Below are 25,788 nucleotides of genomic sequence, written 5' to 3' on the forward strand. Positions count from 1 at the left end.
TGGTTCTTGAAGCACTGACTCCAGCTGCAGTCCACTCTTTGTGAATCTCCCTCACATTTTTGAATGGGTTTTGTTTCACAATCCTCTCCAGGGTGCGGTTATCCCTATTGCTTGTCCACTTTTTTCTACCACATCTTGTCCTTCTCTTCGCCTCTCTATTAATGTGCTTGGACACAGAGCTCTGTGAACAGCCTGCCTCTTTAGCAATGACCTTTGTGTCTTGCCCTCCTTGTGCAAGGTGTCAATGGTCGTCTTTTGGACAACTGTCAAGTCAGCAGTCTTCCCCATGATTGTGTAGCCTACAGAACTAGACTGAGAGACCATTTAAAGGCTTTTGCAGGTGTTTTGAGTTAATTAGCTGATTAGAGTGTGGCACCAGGTGTCTTCAATATTGAACCTTTTCACAATATTCTAATTTTCCGAGATACTGAATTTGGGACTTTCATTAGTTGTCAGTTATAATCATCAACATTAAAGGAAATAAACATTTGATTAAACATCAGTCTGTGTGTAATGAATGAATCTAATATACAAGTTTCACTTTTTGAATGGAATTACTGAAATAAATCAACTTTGTCATGATATTCTAATTTTATGACCAGCACCTGTATACGCAGAAAAAACAAATAATTGACTGATTGCTACAGTTTTGGAATAAATCCCTTTGTGCGCTGCGTTTACTTATTTTTCCACTGATGTGTACATAACCAGTGTAAGCAAACATCTACTGTATGTCAAACATGTTTTTGTAATTTTAGTGAGGATACTTTTGTAAAGGATGTGAAAAATGCCATTGTTGTTGGAAAATATTTTCATTTAAAAACACCATTTTGAAATTCCACACATCATTACTCTGAGGCCAGGTTTATACTTCATGCAACGTGATGCGCGCTCCAGTGGACGCTACTGCTATGCAAGCATTGTACTGTTTATACAGTGGTGGACGGCTGGGGATCCTACCCAGCATCCTACCCAGCCGGGTTGCCTGGAAAAACTGGGAGAGAGCCAATACCTCCTCTGGGCCACGAGAGGGCAGCCGCCCTGGTCTGCATGGGGGCACCCGGACATTTATGGAACCCTGGATGGCAGCACTTCCGTCACACTTGGAAGTGCTGCCAGAAGGAATTCCAGGGACACCTGGAGTGCTTCCGGGTGCTCATGAGGCACTTCCACCACACCAGGAAGTACCGCCGGAAGATTGTCACAGAGCACCTGGAGTCCTTCTGGGTTGTTATAAAAGAGGCCGCCTCCCACCAGTAGATGAGCCTGAGTTGGGAGGAAAGAGACGGAGCTTGTGTGTGGAGGAGTAAAGACGGCAGAGAGAGAAAGAAGGGCAAAGTAAGAAGGGACTGAGTCTTGCGACTGAATCATTGTGTGTTGTGCCAAAAAGAAAAGGCAATAAACGTGTGTGTCTTGGACCTTGATGTCGTGTCTGCTGTGTACAAGGGGGCTGCATTCCCACAATACTTGCGCGTGTACTTTATGTAAATCTGGAAGATTCCACCAGGAGGCAGTGCGAGATATCATTATGGCGAGAAAACGTTCTGCTTAGCTGTGTTGTGAATTGCATGAAACATCCATTAAATTTCAAACACACCTTGCTACAATATCCATCAATCCAGGGACGTGCTCCTTCCAGCAAGTGTCGGGTGCGAGACAGAAACAAAATCCCTGGACGGGGCGTCAGCTCATCGCAAGGTGAATACAAGCACACACATACACTGGTGCCATTTTAGCGTCACCAAATACCCAAACCTTCATATCTTTGGAAGGAAACCAGAGCACATGGTGGAAACCCACTAGGAAAGCATGCAAACTCCAGACAGGGAACACCAGCGACATGACTCCCTGCGAGGCAGCAATGCTGCCGCTCTGCCAACGTGCCACCCACATATGTGTAATTATTAACAGTATCCATCCATCTATTCGTTATTTAAATGAAGTTAACCACTTATCTGTAAAACGTTACATACATACTTTAATGCATTTCATCATGAAAGTGATATCAAGTATAAATCTAAGGATTCTAAATTTGCAGAGAGTTGGAATATCATAAATTTAATGTGTTCTTTGTGGTGATCTATTGCTGCTTGCCACTGCTGTCAGGTCAGGAGGAAGCCCCAGAAGCGCATAGCGATTAACAACTGGTTTGATTTTAAGATGATGTTTATGATGGCCTACTTTAATTATAAAGTAAACTACGAGGTTAAAGTGAACATTTCGAGATTAAAGCTGAAATTTCCACTTTAATCACAAAATACACCTTTTCACAATGTCCTTAATTTTTTTTTGTGGCTCAAATACAGTGCCGTACATTCTGATGTTGTTGTGAAGGTGCAAAAAAAAAAAAAAGACGTCATGGAAGATAGTATGTGTGACTTTTAAAATGTATTGTGTTATTACAATTGGGAATATGCGATGCTTGAATATAAAAGTACCACGGATGCATTTGTATGTCAGCATTTTGCTTCACCACATCGAACCATTTATCAAACATCGAAGCGCGCACATCAATCCTGAAGGATCCTCAAATCAGCTTTCTGTCACATGTAAATAGCAAACAGAGACTCTGACGTCACATTCCGACTTTTATCAAACGGCGCCCCCCAACTTTTTGTTGGTACTTCAACTCGCGCACGGGTCATGTTAATTTCTGAAGACGTGCTCAGAGGATGCGTCAAATGAACACTGGGAAAGTGTGGCAGCCATGATGCGTTCTGAGCGTGAAGTATAAACAAGCCTGGACTGTTGAGACAAAGCATTTTGGGTGCATGGATTTGGGTGCCAAATACTAACCCTGCCTTCTGTGCTGAAATCGAGATTCACCAGTCCAGGCTACATTTTTCTGGTATTAAAATGTCTAGTTTTATTGACCCTGTGCCCACCTCATAGGAAAATTTTACCGCCCAAAGGTTTATCTTTGATGACTCATGAGAATTAACAGAAATTCTTGTGTATGTTTAGCTGAAGAATCAACTTTGTCACAGATGTTTATCCTAGAATTCCTTAGGAGAAACAGCTTTAGACAAAAAAAGGAGACATGAGATACAGCGGAGTTAAAAGGAGTCAAAATGAAGAATTTGGTTTGAAAAGCATGGTGTATTTTGTGAGATCTCTTTTCAGACTTCACATTTATTTTGCACTGATTATTGATCATATGCCTTTATCCAAGGTGTCTTGCAACATTTGAGATACGATTGGTTACATTTCTTTTGTTTTGCAATTGGAGCGAATTGTTCATAGTAACACAGTGGTGTCAGTAGTGGGATTTGAAACTACAACCTCGGGTTTTGAAGTCTTAACTACTATCCCACACTGCCTGCCTTTCATAATGAGTATGACCTAATTGGAGCCCAGCAATATAAATTAGAGTAGCTAATAGCATTACGCATTACAGTATTGTAATCCTATTAGAAGTGTTATATTATTACCGTACATTCATTTCACCATATATTTATGAGCACACAATGCAAATACTTTGAAATTACAAAAAAAAAAAAAATGTCAAGACGTTACTATGGAAAGTCTGAGTCCATAGGGTGGCTTTGCTGAATTATTTGTTGAAATTCAAGAGACACTTGTAATTGATAATTGAATCGAACAGTGTGAGGTATTTTTAAATTGATTGGAGTGTCAATCCTGCCACCAACCCCTGAGTTCTCCCTGCAAATTGAAGGACCTGCTTTCAGGGCTGAATGCAGGTTAACGTCATACCCAGGACGGAGTAATTGCAGGTTAAGGGCCTTGCTCAAGGGTCCAACGGAATGGAATCACTTATGGCATGTACAGGATTCGAACGGTAACCTTCTGATTGCCGGTGCAGATCCCTAGCCTTAGAGCCAGTAGACAAAAAAAGAAAAGACTTTTATTTCTTTCTGATCTCATTGTTGTCTAGGAGAAACCAAAAATGATATTAAAGAAAGATTTCTTTTCAAATTTTTCATTCCTATGGGACTGCAGCCTTAGCTTTCTATTCTTGGCTGATGGGAGTGTAACCCGACACGGTCTTTTGCTTTTGGACCACATCCACCTCAAAGTTCGACACGTTGGGCACGAGTGGTTGTCTGAGTTACTGTACCGTAGTCTTTCTGTCAGCTTAAACAAGTCTGACCATTTTCCTCTGGCTGTCTCATCAACAAGGCATTTCCCTCCACAGAACTGACGCTCACCGGATGTGTTTTGTTTTTCGCACCATTCCAAATAACCTCTGCGTTTGAAAATCCCAGGAGATCATCAATTACGGAACTAATCAAACCAGCCCATCTGGCACCAACTATCACGCCATGGTTGAAATCACTGAGATCACATATTTTCCCCATTCTGGTTTTTGATGTGAACATTAACTGAGGCTCCTGAGGTGTATCTGCATGATTTTATGCATTGTGCTGCTGCAACACGATTGGCTGATTAATTAATTGCATGGATAAGCAGGTGTACAGGCTTTTCCAAGAATGCGCCTGGTGAGTGTATTTTGTATAAATCACATTATCGTTCGGTAATCTCGCAGTACACTCCACTTGCTTTCTTTTGAGATTCCAAAAGCAGTGCAAAGACATAAGTATACTATATACTCTCATCTTCATTTTGTATTTGTGCTTCATAACTGAAATACTTTACCTCAGGGGTGTAACATTTCCAATGTTTCCACTGAGAGCTTTCTATTAAATTATTTAAATGTTGTGCATTACTGTAATAAAAACTTACATATTATATACTATAATATTTTGGCAGTACCTGAGGTGTTTCGAGCTTTCATTAATGCCTCCAAGCAAGTAGTGAAGCAAGGAGAACCTCTCGTTGTTAACTGCACGACACATGGATCAGAGCTGGCGTTATTCAACTGGGACTATCCAAGAAAAGTGGTAAGCTGTCTGTTCACCATATGCTTTGCTTTCTTTTGCATCCTTACACAGTGTACTTTGCAGTGACTGTAGAAAATGTGTGAATATCCTCACTGCACAATTTGTCATTATTTTTATGGAAATAATCATTATTTGTTTCCCCCAAAAAAGAAGGATGCTCTCAAGCAGCTCAACCAGCCTCTGGGAAGAGGACAAGAGTGGATTCCACTGTTAATAATTTAGCACTAAAGTGTGTTAGGGTAGCCGTACCGATTGTTTTCCAACAGGAAATGTCCTATCCAAAAAGTGTCTAACAGTGGGATTAGTTATGATTACTGTACTCACACTTGTGAGGGCAGATTGTACATCAGCTGGTCTAATCCTTCAGTTAGAAAGAACAGCAGCCGTACCAGAGTATGATTTGAACACCCTTTGAGGCTCTGCAGCAAACACTTTAATGAACTTCAATTAACAAATTTGTCCACAAGATAAAGAAGAACCCACAATTGTGTCTGACATGACTTAAAACTGACACTGAAACAGTAATTGGCACCCTTCATTATTTATTCTGTATTTAACAAAAATCAGACTTTGCTTTTGAGTTTTGATTCAGCAAAATATTTCAAATAATACCACAAGTGAAAATGATGGGACCTTAACCTAATATTTTTTTGCATAACCTTTAGAGGCCATCATTGCCAATAAATAATTCCTGGAGCTCTCAGGTAGACTTCTGCACCTCTCCACAGGTCCTTGGGCCCACTTGTCCCTAGCAAGTTTTAGTTCTTTCCATAGACATTTGATGGTTGGATTCAAATCAGGGCTCATAGAAGAACTCTTCAAAATAGTCCAATGTTTTGTTCTTAGCCATTGTTTAGCTGTGTCTTTTGACTCATTATCCTGTTGGAGGATCCATGAGTTGTGACTGTGACACAGCTTTCTGACAATGAGCAGTGCAGTTCGCTCCACAATGTCTTGACAGTCTTGAGATCTCATTCTTCTCTGCACAGACTCAAGGCATTTTGTGGCCAGATGCAGAAAAGCAGCCCCAAAACATAACCGAGCCTCCTCCTTGTTTCACAGTAGGTATGATGTTCTTTTCTTAGAAAGCTTCATTTTCACATCTGTGGACATAGAGCTGATGTGACTTGTCAAAAAGCTCCTGTTTTGTCTAATTTGTCCAAAGGACATTCGCTCAGTAGCATGGTGTATTGTCAATATACATTTTTTAGCAAATTCCAGCCTGGCTTTTTTATGTTTGTCTTTAAACATCGGAGTCCTCTTGGGTGTTCTTCCATTGAGCCCACGTCAATCAAAAAGCAAAGGATGGTACAATAAGACACTGATGGAACTTGACATTCAAATTCAGCTTGCATTTCTTTGGAAGTTGTCTATGGCTTTTTGTGTAGCATTCTCACTATCCTTCTGCCCATTCTGGGGTTGATTTTCCTTTTGTGGCCACCTCCAGGGAGGCTGGCTATGGTCCCATGGACTTTAAACTTCTAAATAATATTTGCAACAGTTGTCACAGGAACATCAAACAGAATGACTGATTACACAATTGGAGATATGTGTCATACTAATTAAAGAAAACAGCTAGTCTGAAAAATTATGTGAATCCGATTATTTAGAATCTCGTCTAAAGGTTCCCAACAAATTTGCCAGAACATTTTAGAATATCTTTGTAGAATAAGCAACATTTGATCTTTTTTCACACTTTTTTACACAGGGGACAATAGCTTTTCATTTAATTATTTTTCAGGGGGCATGCAGCATATTTTCAAAGAGCTGTAAGGGTCGCAACAAATTTGTGTGTGTTTGTTTATGTATGTATGTATGTATGTATGTATGTATGTATGTGTGGTATAGTAATAAACATGTTAAGCACATAAATATTAATGGAGTGCAAATCAAACATATGTCTCAAACTGATATTTAATAAATTACCCAGGAAGAGTAATTATAACCATCAAATTTTCACTTGAAATGTTATTCATTAAGCCAATCAATAGATGGCACTATTACTCCAGTTTCCAAATACGGGTACTGCGTAAGGCCCAAGATGGCATTTGTATACAAAAAGGGAAATACCTGACATTTTAATACAATTCTGCACATTCAAAACATGTCAAAATTTGTGTCTTGGTACAAAGTAAGTACAGTGTCTTGCTCTTGAAAATTAACAGTGAATAATATTAATAACCTGCTCATTCCCCAGTAGAAACATAGTTATTATGGTGCATTTAAGAGAACTAAATTTTATTATAAGTTAAAGTGTTGGTTATAAACTTAACATGCTAATTATTAAAGGTGCAATAGAAAACATACTGTACTTTGCCAGCAACACACAACACACAGTTAGAGGGTTTTGAATCAAACACCGAACAGAAAGCACAAACAAGCAAAGAGTCTTTGAACACTCAACCTGTGCATGTGCAGTAGACCCACTGGCTGTGTCTTGCCCATCTTGAATGTGAAGCAGGGAATTTTGCATACACATGAAATGACCAAAGTGGTGTGAGGCCTCCCAAAATAACTTAGAAGCAGGCTGGAATGCATACCACCTAGCCCAGAAACGTTCCACATGTAGGCAGCCAAAAACCTAACTATACTGAATAATGTCAGCCTATACCAGGCCAAAATGCACTTTACCTTCAAAAGCACATAAACATGATTTAAAATCTCAGTAATTCAAAGTTTCTGAAAGGAAATGGTAAAATCTTTATCTTTATACATAAAAATATTTATTTAATAAGAAAAAGAATTCAAAAAACGTGACAAAAGGAGTTGCCAACACACAATCCAAAAACAAAAGATCCAAAATGTTAACATGACACTCTTTTGGTTCTCATGATGGCTGCTGTTTTGTGCTATTTGTGTCTGCTGTATCCATGGGAACATCCCAGCATTCTGAGGGAGATGAGGCACTGATGTCATCTGAATTGGCAAGGAGTTTAAAGGTCATATGGTCATTGAAAATGATGCCTTGGTATCCGACTTTAGAATCCACGTCACAGTACAACTTGGAAAGTCAAAGAAAAATATGCTCAGTGTGAGACTTCTGTTTGATGGTATTCTGATTCTCATATCCCATATACAAGGGCGGCACGGTGACGCAGTGGTAGCGCTGCTGCCTCGCAGTTAGGAGATCCGGGTTCGCCTCCCGGGTCCTCCCTGCGTGCAGTTTGCATGTTCTCCCCGTGTCTGCGTGGGTTTCCTCCGGGCGCTCAGGTTTCCTCCCACAGTCCAAAGACATGCAGGTTAGGTGGATTGGCGATTCTAAATTGGCCCTAGTGTGTGCTTGGTGTGTTTGTGTGTGTCCTGTGGTGGGTTGGCACCCTGCCCGGGATTGATTCCCTGCATTGTGCCCTGTGTTGGCTGGGATTGGCTCCAGCAGACCCCCGTGACCCTGTGTTCGGATTCAGCGGGTTGGAAAATGGATGGATGGATGGATGGATATCCCATATACTGTTTATCCTTTATTCATGAGTCAATCATGTTTATATTCTGCTATATTTTTCTTTGGCTGTCCAAGTTGTACTGTGAGGTGAGGTACTATCTTTTAGAACATTAGAACAATGTGGATAGTAAAAGGCTATTCAGCCCAACACATCTTGACAGTCCTTATCCACTTATTTCTTCCAAAATAACATCAAGTTTAGTTTTGAAAGTCCCTAAAGTCGCAAGGTGTACTTTGATCATATCCTTTTGTTTCTTCCTCATAGAATTCCAGAATATTTGTAAAACACGACCTCCCTCTTTTAAACCCATGTCGATTGTTCACTAAACTCCTGTTCTTGCCATGTGTTGTTTAATCTTTGCCTTAATAATTCCTTCCATTAATTTACCTGCACATTAAACTTACTGGCCTACAGCTGCTTAGACTTGCCCGATCAACCATTTTGTATAATGGGATAATATTTGCCATTTTCCAGTCCTTTGGAATTTTCCCAATGCACTGTGACTTCCAAAAAATATTCATAAATGGTTTATATTTGTAAGTATTATACTCCTTAACCCTTAAACTGCCACATACTTGGGGGGTTAATGCACCCATCCATCCATCCATTTTCCAACCCGCTGAATCCAAACACAGGGTCACGGGTTAATGCACCCCTGGACGCCAAATACTTTTTTGCTGCACTTTTTAAGGAAATGTCGCAATTCACCAAGAAAAAGTGAAATTTTAATGGAACACATATTGTTTTCATGCAAAGTGCATCACAATTACTGCAACACTGATCATTTTACACACTGCCAATAAACTGTAAAACTATAAAAAAAACTACTGCAATAATCTATTATTATATATAGAGGGTGCAGCTGACACCATTAATGAAATTCAGTAAATCACTGAGCCAGCTGCACTTGAACTAGCTGCACGCAAGCACACAAAGACCAACGCTGACGCTAGTCTGAGGCTAGTGTAGTGCAGCGGCTGAATCCCAGGGACATTGATGCTGCAGGGCATGGCAGTGATCATGCGCTGGCTGCTCAACGAATGTATGGCACTGACTGATCACCTCCGGCGTGCTGGAAAATTGAACGGGGAACCAACTATAGCCAGTTGCGGCGTTCAACAAATGAATGCCACCAAATATACTTGGCTTCAGCGTGCTGGTAAATTGAACTGGGAACGGACTATAGCCTGTTCTGGCTGATTTAAGGGTTAAGAACTTCATGGTAAATATTATCTGGTCCTGGTGATTTGTTTAATTTCAGCTTTTTAAATCTGAGCAGCACTTCTCCCTCTAATATTTCCAAAGCACTCAGTACCTCCTTAGTAGTCCTTGTTACTTCTGTGAGGTTATCCACTTTCTCACTTTTGGAGACCTCAGCAAAATGCAAGTTTTGAGCATCTGCCCTTTTACTGTCTGCATTTTTGATTCCACTTTACTATTCCTGATGCACTTCACCTCCCCTTTGACTGTTTTGTCACTAATAAAATACTGAAATAATCTCTTTGAGCCATCTTTGGCCTTATCTGCTATATTCCTCTTTAACTGCCTTTTAGCTTCTCTAATATACTTCTTAATGGTTGCCCTCATGCTCTCATATGCCCCAAATTCACATTGGATTTATTAGTTTTATACAATTGCCTTATGCAACTGGCAATATATATAATCAGATTAATTCTTTCTGTGACTTTTTCCTTGCGATTTATTTATTTTTAATATGCTGGTATTTGACATTTTGCTTTCGCTTCTTGGTTTCTGACTCCATTCTTGTGCTCTGAATTTGACTATTTGGCTAGCTCAAACTTCTGCCTGTTTCTAACTACATGCTTCTCCAGGTCACTTTCCTTATCTGTGCCCCCACTGATGGTAAACAACATCAGAATTCTTAATTGTAATTCTTGAATTAGAAGCAAAATAATCAAAATTCATGCAAAAATATAATGAAGAAAGAAATTCTCACAAAGACAACCAAACTTAAATTAACCGCAAAGGGACTTTAGACAGACAGACAGACAGACAGACAGACAGACAGACAGACAGACAGACAGACAGACAGACAGACAGACAGACAGACAGATAGATAGATAGATAGATAGATAGATAGATAGATAGATAGATAGATAGATAGATACTTTACTAATCCCAAGGGGAAATTCACATTCATACTTCTCAGGCTGCCTTTATTAGCTGGGGACGGGCCCTATACTGTGGTAAAAGTGTAACCATGCCTCTTGGGGATTCACGCATAAAATACATGGAACATCAAAGAACAGGATAACATAAACAGAAACTAAATAATAGCTAAAATTAACAAAATTAACAGAAAATACATTATTCGTCAAATAATAAATGAAAAGAACACTGTTATCAGAAACAACAGAAAATAATGAACAATAATGAAAAATGAGTAATGAACCCTGAAAAAAAGGAAATTTAAACATAAATCAAGGAGGGAACCCTGGCTTAACCATGACAATAGTAAAGTGGCCTAGTGCCCACAGTTACCATCACACCCTATCTGCCTACTGCTGTCATTTGCTGAATTGCTCCTAAATTAATATTACAGAATTTCTATGTAGGTTCATTGATTCTCAAAGTGTTTTGGCCTAACGACCAACTTTCCAAAGTCAAAGCTTTGACCACCTATCACACAACACTTCTTAGTGTACATTTCACATTACAATTACCATATTTATTTTAGTACAAGTATTTATATGAAAAATACATTTAAAGCCAGTGTTGCCAGATCTGTGTTTTGCAGTTCTGGATTTCAGCTAATAATCCATAATAGCCCCTCAGCTTCAACAAAAGCATAACAGAACACAGTCTAAACAGCACTGATGTAGCAGAGGTGGAACAGAGGCCATTGGCTTCACTGTGATGTGTATCAAAGTGGATTTAAAAGAGAGCCCCACACGCTGACAGAGGGAAGGGACATACACTGAAAGTTTGAAGAAGTACCCAAAGTCACAAGGTACAAGATTTCTCCTTAAATGCTGTACTCATAGCTGTGTGGACCACTCAGCTCATGTTTATGGACCTCACTTTGAGACTGACTGATCTCGATTAGTGACAGGTTATCTCTTAAAATATATATACTGTGAAAGTTCAGCCCCCAAACACAGACAGACAAACACCAGATGTCCAGAAAACACACACGTTTTATATTCTTCTTCCAATTTACAAGACCACACAATGCTCTAACAGCCACCATTCACTCACAGTCCTTTCTTTTCTCTCTTCTCCTGATTCTTCTGCTGCTTCTGCTCCTCTCCTCCCGACTCTGGCTCCTTTAATGGAGTGAGGTGGCCCCTTTTATAATGCCCCAGTTGTGCTCCAGGCGCTCTGTAATAATTTTCTGGCAGCACTTCCTGGTGTGGCAGAAGTGCTGCATGAGCACCTGGAAGCACTCCGGGTGTGTCTGGATTCTCCTCTGGCAGCACTTCCAGGTGTGGAGAAAGTGCTGCAGTCCAAGGCTCTGTAATCCTCTGGGCTCCCCCTGACGGAGGCCACGGGCTCCAACACAATTGAGCTTCTAACCTCTGATCCCAATGCACACCAGGGCAGCTGTCCTCTCGTGGCCTGGGGAAGGTATTGTCCCTCTCCCGGGCCTTCCAAACATCCCGGCTGGGCAGGATCACCAGACGTCTGCCACAATACTTTTTCAGAAACTGTAGCATAACAAGATTAAGTTCACTTTTACAATGTCACACAATGAGCCAGTAGTGGGAATTACCCTGGAAACATTGCGGTTCACAATTCTGTGTCATAGCCGGTAGGCAACACTGGCTGCCAGTACTAAATTTGATTAATTCCGCATTGAACAAATAAGTGGTTTGGGGATAGCAGTGTGTTGTGGTTACTAAGCTAAAATTTCCAGTCTTTATATTGAGCAAAGGTCATTAGAAGAGAGTGTCTCCCCCTAGTGACAAAAGTATAAGACTTCAAATGATTAAGATTGCAATTAAAATCCCAGCACTGACAACCTATGTGAACAAAAGACAATGCAGGCATTTTTGAAATAAGGAAACAATTGTTCAGTACACATATGGTTTGAAAGTCAGTTTTGATTTAAGTTTTAATGTAATTAAAGAAATTAATACATTTAAATAAATGAGTTAAACATTTCCATATCCTATTTATTTGCTTATTCCAAACCCCAGTTGTTTTGCATAAGTTGAGAATTGCATGAAAAGTGAGGCACTGCATACAGTTTTGGTATTCAGGCAACAAAAAAGACAAATAAATGCTAGAAAAAGAGCAGAGACTAGGCTGATTCTAAGGCTACAGGAGATGAGTTATGAGGAAAGATTAAAAAAGAGCTGAGCCTTTTCAGTTTAAGCAAACGAAGATTAAGAGGAGACTTGACTGAAGTGTTTAAAATTATGAAGGAAATTTAGTCCAGTGGATCGAGACGGTCACTTCAAAATTAGTTCATCAGGAACCTGGGGACACAGTTGGAAACTTGTTAATGATAAATTTCAAAGAAACATTAGGAAGTTGTTCTTTACAAAGAGAACCACAAACACATGGAATAAGTGACCAAGTAATGTGCTACACAGTAGGACTTTAGGAACCTTCAAATCTCAACATGATGTTGTGTTGGAGGAATTAAGTGAATAGGACTGGAGAGCTTGGTAAGCTGAATGGCCTCTTCTCGTCAAGATTTTTGTAATGTTCTAATAAATTATTTAAGCTAACCATTCAACCCTGTCCAATTTCTCCTGTCATCATGGACAACACAGCATTTTCTTTTTGTTTGGAGTACTTTTACATTTCATGGAACCCTCTTTCACACTAGATTTAAACAGATGTGGATGCTTATGTATTTAACCAGCCATGTGTATTTATGATTTGTAAATGTTTGCCTGTGAAGAATGCAATTCAAGAACAAGCTAAACTAAACTGAAGTGCCGTTCTGTCAGCATGCCTTTTATTGATGGCCTTACTTTTGGCTATTTGATTTGAGAGGGACACCTCAAAGTAACAGGGATCTCTCTTCTATTGTAGTTTAACAAAACCATCGAGCCTGTAACAGATGTGACGGCGGGAGCAGAGTGGAACCTACGCTCAATACTCAACATAACAAGTGTCAGTTTGCAGGATTCAGGCACCTACATCTGTAGAGTCAGTCAAGGCATACACGAGGAAGAAGCGGAGGACCAAATCAACATCACTGTGATCGGTAGGATTTCCACTGAATCTTATCTCTCAGGTGTATGAGGTGGTTGGCATTAATTCTGGGATCACTGTTGGTTCAGTATTTTCTATCATTTGTTATATACCTGTTTCATGCAGAAACCACCTTTCACTCCTTTCATTTTATTTTCTGTGCAAACATATGGATAACAACGTTCATGAACTTAGGTAGGAATGACTTAGAGAGCTGCATATCACAAAAGAGTAAACACCACGTTGTGCCTTGTGGGCCTAACAATACACAGATGGCGAACAGACTAGTGGATGAGTCAGATAGTCTGCTTCTTACCAGACTCTTCACTTAAAAAGAGGACTGCGATCAAACTGGCCAGCACAGAAAAAAATAGGAATAATGAATTCTAATACAGCCGGATTGGCTGAAAACACTTAAAAACTACAGAGATGGTAACAAACACACTGACCACGGGAACTTCCTGAGAAAAACAGCTCTCATTTTTAAACCGAGGTCTGCAAAAAGTATAGGTGATGATCCTAAATGTAAAAAAGGAACAAATTATATAATTAAATCTATAAGAAAACACTAAAGAATGGAATATACTGTGATTAGACAGACAAACAAACAGATTATTTCTGCCAAAGAGGATATTAAAACTTTACAGAGGCTCAAGAAAAACATAAATATTTTAAAAACTATAATCCAGGACCCCCCAAACACATACAAAAACCTACCTACAGTGCATCCAGAAAGTATTCACAGCGCATCACTTTTTCCACATTTTGTTATGTTACAGCCTTATTCCAAAATGGATTAAATTAATTTTTTTCCTCAGAATTCTACACACAACACCCCATAATGACAACATGAAAAAAGTTTACTTGAGGTTTTTGCAGATTTATTAAAAATAAAAAAACGGAGAAATCCCATGTACATAAGTATTCACAGCCTTTGCTCAATACTTTGTCGATGCACCTTTGGCAGCAATTACAGCCTCAAGTCTTTTTGAATATGATGCCACAAGCTTGGCACACCTATCCTTGGCCAGTTTCGCCCATTCCTCTTTGCAGCACCTCTCAAGCTCCATCAGGTTGGATGGGAAGCGTCGGTGCACAGCCATTTTAAGATCTCTCCAGAGATGTTCAATCGGATTCAAGTCTGGGCTCTGGCTGGGCCACTCAAGGACATTCACAGAGTTGTCCTGAAGCCACTCCTGTGATATCTTGGCTGTGTACTTAGGGTCGTTGTCCTGCTGAAAGATGAACCGTCGCCCCAGTCTGATGTCAAGAGCACTCTGGAGCAGGTTTTCATCCAGGATGTCTCTGTACATTGCTGCAGTCATCTTTCCCTTTATCCTGACTAGTCTCCCAGTTCCTGCCGCTGAAAAACATCCCCACAGCGTGATGCTGCCACCACCATGCTTCACTGTAGGGATGGTGCCAGGTTTCCTCCAAACGTGATGCCTGGCATTCACACCAAAGAGTTCAATCTTTGTCTCATCAAACCAGCGAATTTTCTTTATCATGGTCTGAGAGTTCTTCAGATGCCTTTTGGCAAACTCCAGGCGGGCTGCCATGTGCCTTTTACTAAGGAGTGGCTTCCGTCTGGCCACTCTACCATACAGGCCTGATTGGTGGATTGCTGCAGAGATGGTTGTCCTTCTGGAAGGTTCTCCTCTCTCCACAGAGGACCTCTGTAGCTCTGACAGAGTGACCATCGGGTTCTTGGTCACCTCCCTGACTAAGGCCCTTCTCCCCCGATCTCTCAGTTTAGATGGCCGGCCAGCTCTAGGAAGAGTCCTGGTGGTTTCAAACTTCTTCCACTTACGGATGATGGAGGCCACTGTGCTCATTGGGACCTTCAAAGCAGCAGAAATGTTTCTGTAACTTTTCCCACATTTGTGCCTCGAGACAATCCTGTCTCGGAGGTCTACAGACAATTCCTTTGACTACATGCTTGGTTTGTGCTCTGACATGAACTGTCAACTGTGGGACCTTATATAGACAGGTGTGTGCCTTTCCAAATCATGTCCAATCAACTGAATTTACCACAGGTGGACTCCAATTAAGCTGCAAAAACATCTCAAGGATGATCAGGGGAAACAGGATGCACCTGTACATGTGCACGTGCTTTCTCAATTTTTTTTTTTTAATAAATTTGCAAAAATCTCAAGTAAACTTTTTTCATGTTGTCATTATGGGGTGTTGTGTGTAGAATTCTGAGGAAAAAATGAATTTAATCCATTTTGGAATAAGGCTGTAACATAACAAAATGTGGAAAAAGTGATGCACTGTGAATACTTTCCGGATGCACTGTAAATACATAAATTAACATTTGGTTCTGAACAAACACCAGAATGACTATAAAGCAAGAAAATTAAAAAGAAAAAAACTTCAAACATGGCAGTCCAAGTCCCAGTGAGGCAGTATGCAGGCATATTGCTGTTGCTATAAAGGAGCCTCACTCGCATTTCTTGATACACTTTTGTTGAGTAATTCGTCAACTGAAAGTCCTCAGTTTTGGTGTGTTGGAGAGATGATGTGCAGCATTGTTTATAAAGGCACTCAGTTTTGTTTTCATTCACTCCTTTTCTATTACATCCAAGGGGTCCAGAGTGTGTCCCATAACTGAGCTTGCCCTTTTAATTAGCTTGTTTATTCAGTGGGCCTCTCTTGAAGTTACACCATAATACAAAAAATTGCACTGGTCATCAAAGAATTGTAGAAAATATGAAGGATGTCACTTCCCACATTAAAGGAACGCAGTCTCCTGAGGAAGAGGAGTCTGCTCTGCCCTTTCTTATTTTGTTCCTCTGTATCCTGAGACCAGTACAGTCTGTCATTAATGTGGACCCCCAAATACTTGTAGGAGTGGACCACTTCTACATCCACTCCTTAAATAGTGACTGGGCATAGAGGGTCTTTGATGTGGTGAAAGTCAATAAGCAGTTCCTTGGTTTTGCTGATGTTAAGTTGCAGACAATTCTGTTTGCTCCAAGAAGGAATCCTCTCCCCCTGACTCCTCTTCTCTGTCTCATCCCCCTTTATCAGTACACCCCATAAGTGCAAAAACATCTGTGAATTTCTGCAGGTGACATGAGCTGCTGTTCTATTTATAGTCTGAGGTATGCAGAGTGAAGAGAAAAGCAGACAGGCCTGTTCCTTGTGTTGCTCACACACTCCTTGTGTGTCGCAAACTGTGGTCTCCCCGTCAGACAGTCCATCATCAGGACACCACAGGCTCATCCACCTGCATATCTCTGAGTTTACCACTTAACAGGGATGGCTGGATGAGACTAAAACAGAAAAAATCAAAAATACTTTTAATTGATTATTAAACAATTCTCACAAAAAATTTGTACTAAAGATTTTGGATATGTCAAACTCAAATAAAATAAAAAAAATTGGTCATGGGTAATCTGAGGAGATTAGATCCAGATATTGTAAGAAAAACTCACCGTAAGGCAAGATCGGCGTTTGGGGGTGGCAAGTGGGGTGACTGGGCCCCGCTTTTGAGATCCGCCTGTCCTGTTCAAGCGGATTTGTCAAGTTATATTCTTGTTATATTTTGATAAAGTCTGCAGGTTATCTTATAAAAATTTAGCTGAATACTATAATGAGAAAATCCTTTGTATGTTAACATTATTTTTATTAAATTCACACTCAAGTTTATACAGTCCATACATACCGGTAACAGCATTTGACGTGACCGGCCCCGCTTGGGGTCGGTCAGCCCTAGGCCCTGCACACCACTAAGGCTGCCCCAGCCTTTAGGTGATATGACAAAATATAACATATGACAAGTAATTGATTTATTGAAATACTGCATATAAAATGAACAGATTTATACAAGAACAAACAGTTTTGTAGTTGAAAAATATGTTTGTAAAGTGAAGCTACCCAAATGAAGATTTGAAACAAACAATGACCACAGAAATGAAGTGAGTAAAACATCAGGTGGACATTTATGGAAAACTAAAACTCTGGGCTTTAAATGCTGTGCCCTCATGTGGCCAAAGCACTAATTGCACTTTTAAGTTCTGTGAACGAGCTTGGTACAGTAACTTTAACATGTATGGAAATCCCAAAAATGCCCAAAGTGTTGGATTTGGAATTTACCATCAAACCCCAGTGTCTTGACTCGGCAGGAAAACAGATAACTAATTTCTTGAGAACGCCTGAGATGCAGGCAAAGGGCAAACAAAAGAAAATAAAAATAAACGAAAGAGGCCAAAACCCAGATGACAGGCAACATTCAAAGTCAAATAATATGCAATAAGTTGAAACCCAGGCAAGACATGAAAAGTAATCACATGAGAAGTCAAAATGAAAATAAGGATTTCATCCGCAGATCAGGTGAGGCTGACCTTTTATGCTGATGGCTGATTAAGTCAGGGTCACGACATGGAGACCAGGCCCCTAGAAATGCGGGATGCGTGACCCTGACAATGGTACACAATATGGCTTCGCTTAAAGAAAAGACTATAAAAACATCAATATTCAGCTTAAATCATGACATCCAGGTAGTAATAAAGAGAAATGCAGGATAATTTTAATTCTTTTTTATTTTGTCTTTTTTCTCTTTCTTCATCATATAAAGCACTTTGAGCTACATTGTTTATTTAAAATGTGATATATAAATAAATGTCATTGTTGTTGTTGTATTAATAAAATAAAAAGATTTATTTCTCACAAATTCCCTGAAACACAAGGCAATCCATGCACCACATTTTTTCCCTCTTAAAATGACTTGCATGCACTTTTTGTTTGGAAAAATTGGTGTTTTCTATAAGTTTTAAGGTTTTTATTATCATCTGAACCCATGTAGTCCTCAGCCCTAAAGTGCAAGAGCAATGTATTTAATAAAATAATAAAAACAAATACTGAAATATTGAAAAATAGTCAATTTATCCTTTAGGGACTACACTTTTTAGTACTTATTTTGTTTCTCTCTTCAATACTCCCATTGTTGCACCTAGTGCCAAAGGTTTATCAGTATGCTGCTTGATCTTACTGAGAGCAACTGTTTATTTGGCAGCAGCCATGTTTTCTTTAGTTGATGTTCTGATTTCGAAGTCCTGTTCAGTGTGTAACTAGAAATCAGAGACCTTCATTGTATGCTTTGGCTTGATGGAGCACTGTGATGTGGTGTAGAGCTCAGTAAATCGATGAACAGTTTCCCTCATCCTCTTCCACAGAGAATGGCTTTGTGAGACTGACTTCTGAACTGCCCACAAACCTCTCTGCCAAGCTGCATGAGAGCTTCAGTCTTCAGATGATGATAGAGGCCTATCCAGTACCAGTAATCAAGTGGCTGAAAGACAACATGACCCTTGTTGACAACATGAATGAAGTGTCAATAGAGACAGAGGCATCTGAAGAGACAAGGTAAGTGGGCTACACAAACCAGCCTTGCAGACTTCCAAGAAGCTTCTGTCCCCAACGTATGCCAGTTATGGTTAGGCACATTTAGCTGAGGACAGTGGCTGTACCTCGGAACTCAGTCCTTAGATATCCCCCTTGTACCCAGGTTAAGGTTAAGATTAGGGTTAGTGCATTCAGAATGCATTCAGACCCTTTCCATTTTTCATGTTGCAGTCTTGTGCTAAACTGCATCCATCCATCCATTTTATAAACTTGCTATATCCTGAGGAGGGTTGCAGAAACATTGGAACCTTACCTAGCAAACACAGTTTAATTTTACTTCATAAATAAAGTAAACACTACTTAAAAAATGTTTGTTTATTATATTTTAACATGATAAACTTAATTCACACATACTGTAAATTAATTCAGTAGTACCAATAAATAAACAATAACCTTTTAAAGAAAATTTTGTAATAAACACTCATATACCTATTTATAATATACCAGTAACGGCGCACTGCACAATAACGTGCAGTGAATACACTTGACTTGAGCATTCATAGTTTTCATCCTCTTCCTCTGTACGTTTAGCATTCGTTTGCTCAGAGGTTGATGCGCTTGCTGCTTCCTGAGCAGCTCTTCTTTTCTCCACCCTAGTGGTCCGCATCTTCTCTTCTTCCGTCGGCATCTTTTTGCATTTAAACTGATTAAGTCAGTGTTTGTGTTTGCAATTACTTAGTACGTTTTTCTTAATTTTTCACTTAAGGTGGCACTTAAGTCTTCAATCTGCCTCAACAATGATTTAAAATATGAAGAGGTAGGGGAAGTGATGGAGAAGGTGGTAGGGATGAGAACGGCGCCTGTACGCATGCACCACACGGCCGCCCTGCTGCACACTGCAGAGAGTTGATTCTACAATAAAATAAAATAAAAATAAAAAGAGGAATAACCTTGGAAGTCAATCATTACTTTGAAAGCAGATAGTAGATGTCACATAGTATGTGTGTACTAAATTTCAAGTTAATAGGTCAAACGGTTTGCGAGCTACAGGTGATTTAAAATCCTGGACAGACAAACGGAGAGCCAAGGTAGCACATCATATATAAAGACTAGATGTGTAGGCCTGTGCTGTAAAAAGCCCAGGCTCCTAGAAACTATCGAAATTGTCCGAAAAAAAATTTAAAATGCAGAGTTGGCGGTTTCGTTTTGTGGACGTGCTTGTCCCCCTTGTCAATCAGAGGCTAAGCAAGTTTCACTTTGGTAACAGAGTCGCTTTCTTTCAGCTTCATGCTGTAGCCTTGTACTTCGTTCTTCTTCCGACTCGTTAAGTTGGGGTTGCCTTGCCGGCTCTTTGAGGTCCATGCCAGACAGACAGACAGACAGACAGACTTCCACACATAGGCGTTTATATATAAGATATACACAAACCAGAAAGAATAAGAAACAATTTTTTGTTTTTTTACAAAAATAAATTTTATTTACACAGTACAAAATGCAAAGCACTATGCAGCTTTATCTGGTTCAAATCTTCTACCACTTACATCATCACTTACAAAAGAATTAAAATTGTTGTCATCTCATATCCTTTTCCATTACACAGTATAACACAAATATTCTAGTTAAAAAAGTTAAATATATATATATATATATATATATATATATATATATATATATATATATATATATATATATATATATATATATATATATATACATATGTTATGGCCAAAACTCAAAATTGGCCAAAGCGGGAAGTGTCCGGCCAAATTGGGAAATGGCCAATGTCCGATCTTTTTCTCGATTTCAGGATTTGGCCAGCCAGTTTGCGAAATGGCATGGGGCGATCGGCCAAAGTCGGAAGAAAAAAGACATGAGCAGTGATTTGTTACGCACTTAGTAGTGCAATTGCATCGAGTGTAGCCCTGGTGGCTCTTGTTCAGAAAGCGGACACCACTTGGTTGTTTCACAATAATTAAGATTAGTTTCACATTTCTGTTATCATTTTAGCCCTAAAATAGTGACGTAACATCAGGGACCTATTTTATTGACCTTAAGGTTAGTTTTGGGATAGGGGAAGGCCACCTCAAGTGGTATTCCACTTTCTGAACAAGACCTGCCTTGAGCAGTTTCTCATGCAGAATGGAAAACTCACTTCTAAATCTGCATCTGAAAGTTTTTAAGCATCTTCGCACCTTGAGCGGAGTCTTACATCAGCACATCGGATTTTGGCCAGGGAGTTCTTGCCACTTCGTAAAATGGCTGGCTAAAGTAGCATATACGCTGGTCATTTCTAGTAATTCGGACTTTGGCCACACTTCGTGGCCAAATATATATATACAGTATTCCCACATTCTCTGTTCATAACTCAAATCACATACATGTACCTTTGATCAATGAACCATTTCCAGTAAATGCCATCAGGTCCATTCTCTGTCTGTAATAATGAAAGACTTTTTTTTTTCTTTACAGGTATTCAACCACGTTGACTCTGGTGCGGATTAATTCTGAACAGAATGGCATTTACACAGTCCAGGTCTCAAATGAGTATGATGATCAAGAGCTCAGTTTTCACCTTCAGGTCAATGGTAAGGCCTTAATGAACTTGACTGTGACCGCAGGCCGCGTCAGGTGCACCCATGCTGCCCTTGTCAGAGTTTGTGCCAGCAGCAACGAGAGATTTTTTTTTTTCATTCCTTTTCGACCCCAAGGACTAAACTAGAACCATATAAATTCATTTTGTTTCTCTAGTTTCTAAAATTATCTTTCATTTTGTGCTAAGACTTTACCATTTTTTCATCCATCATTCATCATCATTTGGCCGCTACTGTTTGGATATGCACATGAACACATCTTTTGACCAAGCACCTCTGCCTTCTACCGATTTTCTTATTTCCCGCTCTGTTGGTGGGGTGTTCGCATTGATCAGTCTGGAGATGTAGTTGCCATAGAGGATTGCTGGAGATAGACCTCCTTTTTGTTGCCTGTTTTTGCGTTGGAGCGTACAGTGCATAGATGTTGCATGGTTCCTTTAGGTTTCTTCATGAACAATGACCAATGAATCTTAGTTTATGGTTTTGTATGGTGTCAATGAGTGATTCTAGGCTGACTTGCTTGAGGATTTCTGTGTTTTGTGGTGTACAGCCTTGATGCGGAGTGTGTAACGATAGCATTTGATTGTCTCTAATGACCTGTCTGAGGAATTTCAGTCTGGTTTTAGGGCCAATCACAGTACAGAGACAGCACTGGTCATGGTGACTAATGATCATTTAATCGCAGCAAATCAAGGTCTTTTAACAGTAATGATCTTTTTAGACCTCACTGCTGCTTTTGATACAGTCCATCGTGACATTCTTTTGTTTAGACTTGAAAATGGGTTAAATATTGCTGAAAAAGCTCTTTCATGGATTAAATCATACCTAAAGTACTAACAGCAATTTGTTGCTGTCTGCAGGTTTAGGTCTGACCCATCTTACTTGCTGTAGGGTGTTCCTCAGGGATCAATTCTTGGCCCTCTGCTTTTTTATCATTCATATGCTTCCCCTTTTTGTCATTATAAGACAGTCTACGGTTTCATTGTTATGCTGATGATAGCACAGATTTATTTACACACCGGACTTACGCAAACATTACCTGCTCCTGCATTGGTTGCCTGTTTGGCTGACATCAAGCAATACACTGGTTGTCTGAAAACTTTCTCAAACTATAGTGATAAAACTGGGCAAACTATAGTGATAAAACTGGGCGTTTAATTATTACATCTCCAGCCATTATTAAACAAATAGAGAATTCTTCAGTAAAAATCCCTGGCTTTATTACATCATTGTCTGCACAGGCTAAAAATCTTGGTGTTATTCTTGATCCTATACACTCTCCTTTGATCCTCATATTAATAATATTACAAAGTTTGTCTTTTTCCGTCTTAAACAAATTTCAAGGCTGCATCCATTGCTCTCTGATTCTGTAACTGAGACTCCTATTCATGCTTTTGCCACCTCGCGACTGAACTATTGCAATGCAGTGTTGTTTGGTATCCCTGCTCGGAGTCTAAACAAATTACAATATGTACAAAATTCAGCAGCAAGAGTGGTTTCCCATTTAAAACCCTGGTAGTATATTACTCCAAACCACATTGGCTGCCTGTTTCCTTTCATATTCAATATAAACTTTTCCTTTAAGTTTTTAAGGCTCTTCGTTGTCTAGCCCACCCTTACCTGTCTTCTTTAATTTGTCCCTGTACATCATCACATTCACTTCATTTTTCTGCCTCCTTGCTATTAAACAACTGTAACTGAACAGGCTGATACATCACAATGCTTTTGGATAAACGTAAGGTTATATTTACAATGGTGTCTTTAGAGGGCATATAAAGCGTAAGTGTATGGAACAACCTTTCAACATTTCTGCACTATGAGTCCTCTTGGGTCAAATGACTCACTTAGAATTCACACTGCTTGTCAGCGATGGGCGCTGAGCCAGCAGCCTTGTGTTTTGCACACCAGTATCTTAGTCACCAGAGAGACATATTGACTATTATAAAAGAAGATGAATTATTTTCTATTGCAAGTATATTCTGGACAGAGCTGCTTCAGTGTAATGAGCTCTGTAATGTTTCAGGGGGTTACATTCACAATGGCACACACAAAATGAGGCAGAAGAGGAAATGATCAATGCTGCTTCCAGCCTATTTTGTTGCACTGATTTAATGTGTGCTCGGTGTGTGGGTGTGTTTGTGTGTGTCCTGCAGTGGGTTGGCACCCTGCCCGGGATTGGTTCCTGCCTTGTGCCCTGCTGGGATTGGCTCCAGCAGACCCCCGTGACCCTGTGTTCGGATTCAGCGGGTTGGAAAATGGATGGATGGATGGATGGATGTAGTAAATTAGTGTCATAGCGAAACGATGCTTTCTTGAGTCAGCAGAGCATTATCACGATTAACTTGTTTATAGTCATTTGAACATCATGAGGCATATGCTGTCAGAATCGTTGTTATCTTGGGAAGCCAATTCCAGGACCACCCATATCACATCTTGTTTTGCTCTTTGAGGAAGTGATGAACTAGGCAAGTCCTTTACTATTATGAAGTTTTTGTGATTCAACAAATTTCAGGAAAGAAAAATAAACAACATGCATCATTTAAACAAAGTGAAAATCTGTTTTGTGGTTACAACTGCCTGTGAAATATAAAACAGATAGTAAGGAAGATAGATAAATGACAGTTTATATATTATGTAAAATATATACAGTTAGGTCCATAAATATTTGGACAGAGACAACTTTTTTCTAATTTTGGTTCTGTACATCACCACAATGAATTTTAAATGAAACAACTCAGATGCAGTTGAAGTGCAGACTTTCAGTTTTAATTCAGTGGGGTGAGCAAAACGATTGCATAAAAATGTGAGGCAACTAAAGCATTTTTTGAACACAATCCCATCATTTCAGGGGCTCAAAAGTAATTGGACAAATTAAATAACTGGAAATAGAATGTTCATTTCTAATACTTGGTTGAAAACCCTTTGCTGGCAATGACAGCCTGACTTCTTGAACTCATGGACATCACCAGATGTTGGGTTTCCTCCTTTTTAATGCTCTGCCAGGCCTTTACTGCAGCGGCTTTCAGTTGCTGTTTGTTTGTGGAACTTTCTGTCTGAAGTTTAGTCTTCAACAAGTGAAATGCCTGCTCAATTGGGTTAAGATCAGGTGACTGACTTGGCCATTCAAGAATTTTCCACTTCTTTGCTTTAATAAACTCCTGGGTTGCTTTGGCTGTATGTTTTGGGTCATTGTCCATCTGTATCATGAATCAATGTGACTACATTTAGCTGGATTTGAGCAGACAGTATGTCTCTGAACACCTCAGAATTCATTCGGCTGCTTCTGTCCTGTGTCACATCATCAATAAACACTAGTGTCCCATTTCCCATGTTAAAATGTTGAAATGAAGGGATTGTGTTAAAAAAAATGCTTTAGTTGCCTCACATTTTTATGCAATCGTTTTGTTCACCCCACTGAATTAAAGCTGAAAGTCTGCACTTCAAATGCATTGTGGTAATGTACAGAACCAAAATTAGGAAAAAGTTGTCTCTGTCCAAATATTTATGGACCTAACTGTATATATATATATATATATATATATATATATATATATATATATATATATATATATATATATATATATATATATATATATATTCATATCTTATATATATATATATATATATATATATATATTCATGGCATTTGTAGTCATAGAATGGTTGAAATAGTTTAGTGTACTGCGTACTCTTTGCATTATTTGACAGTAAACTATTTCAACCACTATTTCACATATATAAATATATACATATATATTCTAGCTGTGTAAGCCTGTGCTGTAAAAAGCCCGGGCTGCTAGAAACTATTAAAATCATCAGAAAAAAAATTGAAATGCAGAGTCGGTGGTTTCGTTTTGTACACGTGCTCGCCCCCCTTCTCTATTAGCAGCTAAGTGAGTTTCCCTCCCGATTGTCCTTCGTCGGCGGTTTCACTTTAACGACGGAGTCGCTTTCTTTTAGCTTCATGCTGTAGCCTCATACTTCTTTCTTCTTCCGACTCATTAACTTGGGGCTGCCTTGCCGGCTGTTTGAGCTTCATTGCTGTATCCTCGCACTTACGGACCTGACAGACAGACACTCACACTGCCATGCCTTGATGTTTTTTGTTTAAGATATGGTCTGGAGACGGAAGTGGACCCTGGCTGACTTCAAGTGGTTTTCCGATCTGATGATCTGCAGAGCATGAAGAAAAGACATTAGTGTACCTTGTTAACCCCTGTCCTTCTGTTCCATCATTAGTTAAGCCCTTTGACTGCCTCCTATATGCACGTGTGTGTCTACCGTATATACTCGCAGATAAGTTCTCCCGCGGATAAGTCAGGACTTGATTTTACCGTATAATTTCTGGTATTTTATAATATTGGTTGTATAAGTTGA

At 39.5% G+C, this 25,788-nt stretch overlaps 1 protein-coding gene across 1 annotated transcript in view; it reads left to right on the forward strand.

Moving 5' to 3' along the window:
- pdgfrb (platelet-derived growth factor receptor, beta polypeptide) overlaps positions 1 to 25,788 on the forward strand; it is a 148,080-nt gene that overhangs the window by 66,552 nt on the left and 55,740 nt on the right. Inside the window, exons 5-8 of the mRNA XM_051933722.1 lie at positions 4,732 to 4,862; positions 13,310 to 13,484; positions 18,652 to 18,841; positions 21,290 to 21,405. Of these exons, the coding sequence (XP_051789682.1) occupies positions 4,732 to 4,862; positions 13,310 to 13,484; positions 18,652 to 18,841; positions 21,290 to 21,405 (612 nt within the window). The remainder of the gene's footprint in view (positions 1 to 4,731; positions 4,863 to 13,309; positions 13,485 to 18,651; positions 18,842 to 21,289; positions 21,406 to 25,788) is intronic.

Source organism: Erpetoichthys calabaricus, chromosome 11 (assembly GCF_900747795.2).
Source record: "Erpetoichthys calabaricus chromosome 11, fErpCal1.3, whole genome shotgun sequence".
Taxonomy (NCBI): Eukaryota; Metazoa; Chordata; class Cladistia; order Polypteriformes; family Polypteridae; genus Erpetoichthys; species Erpetoichthys calabaricus.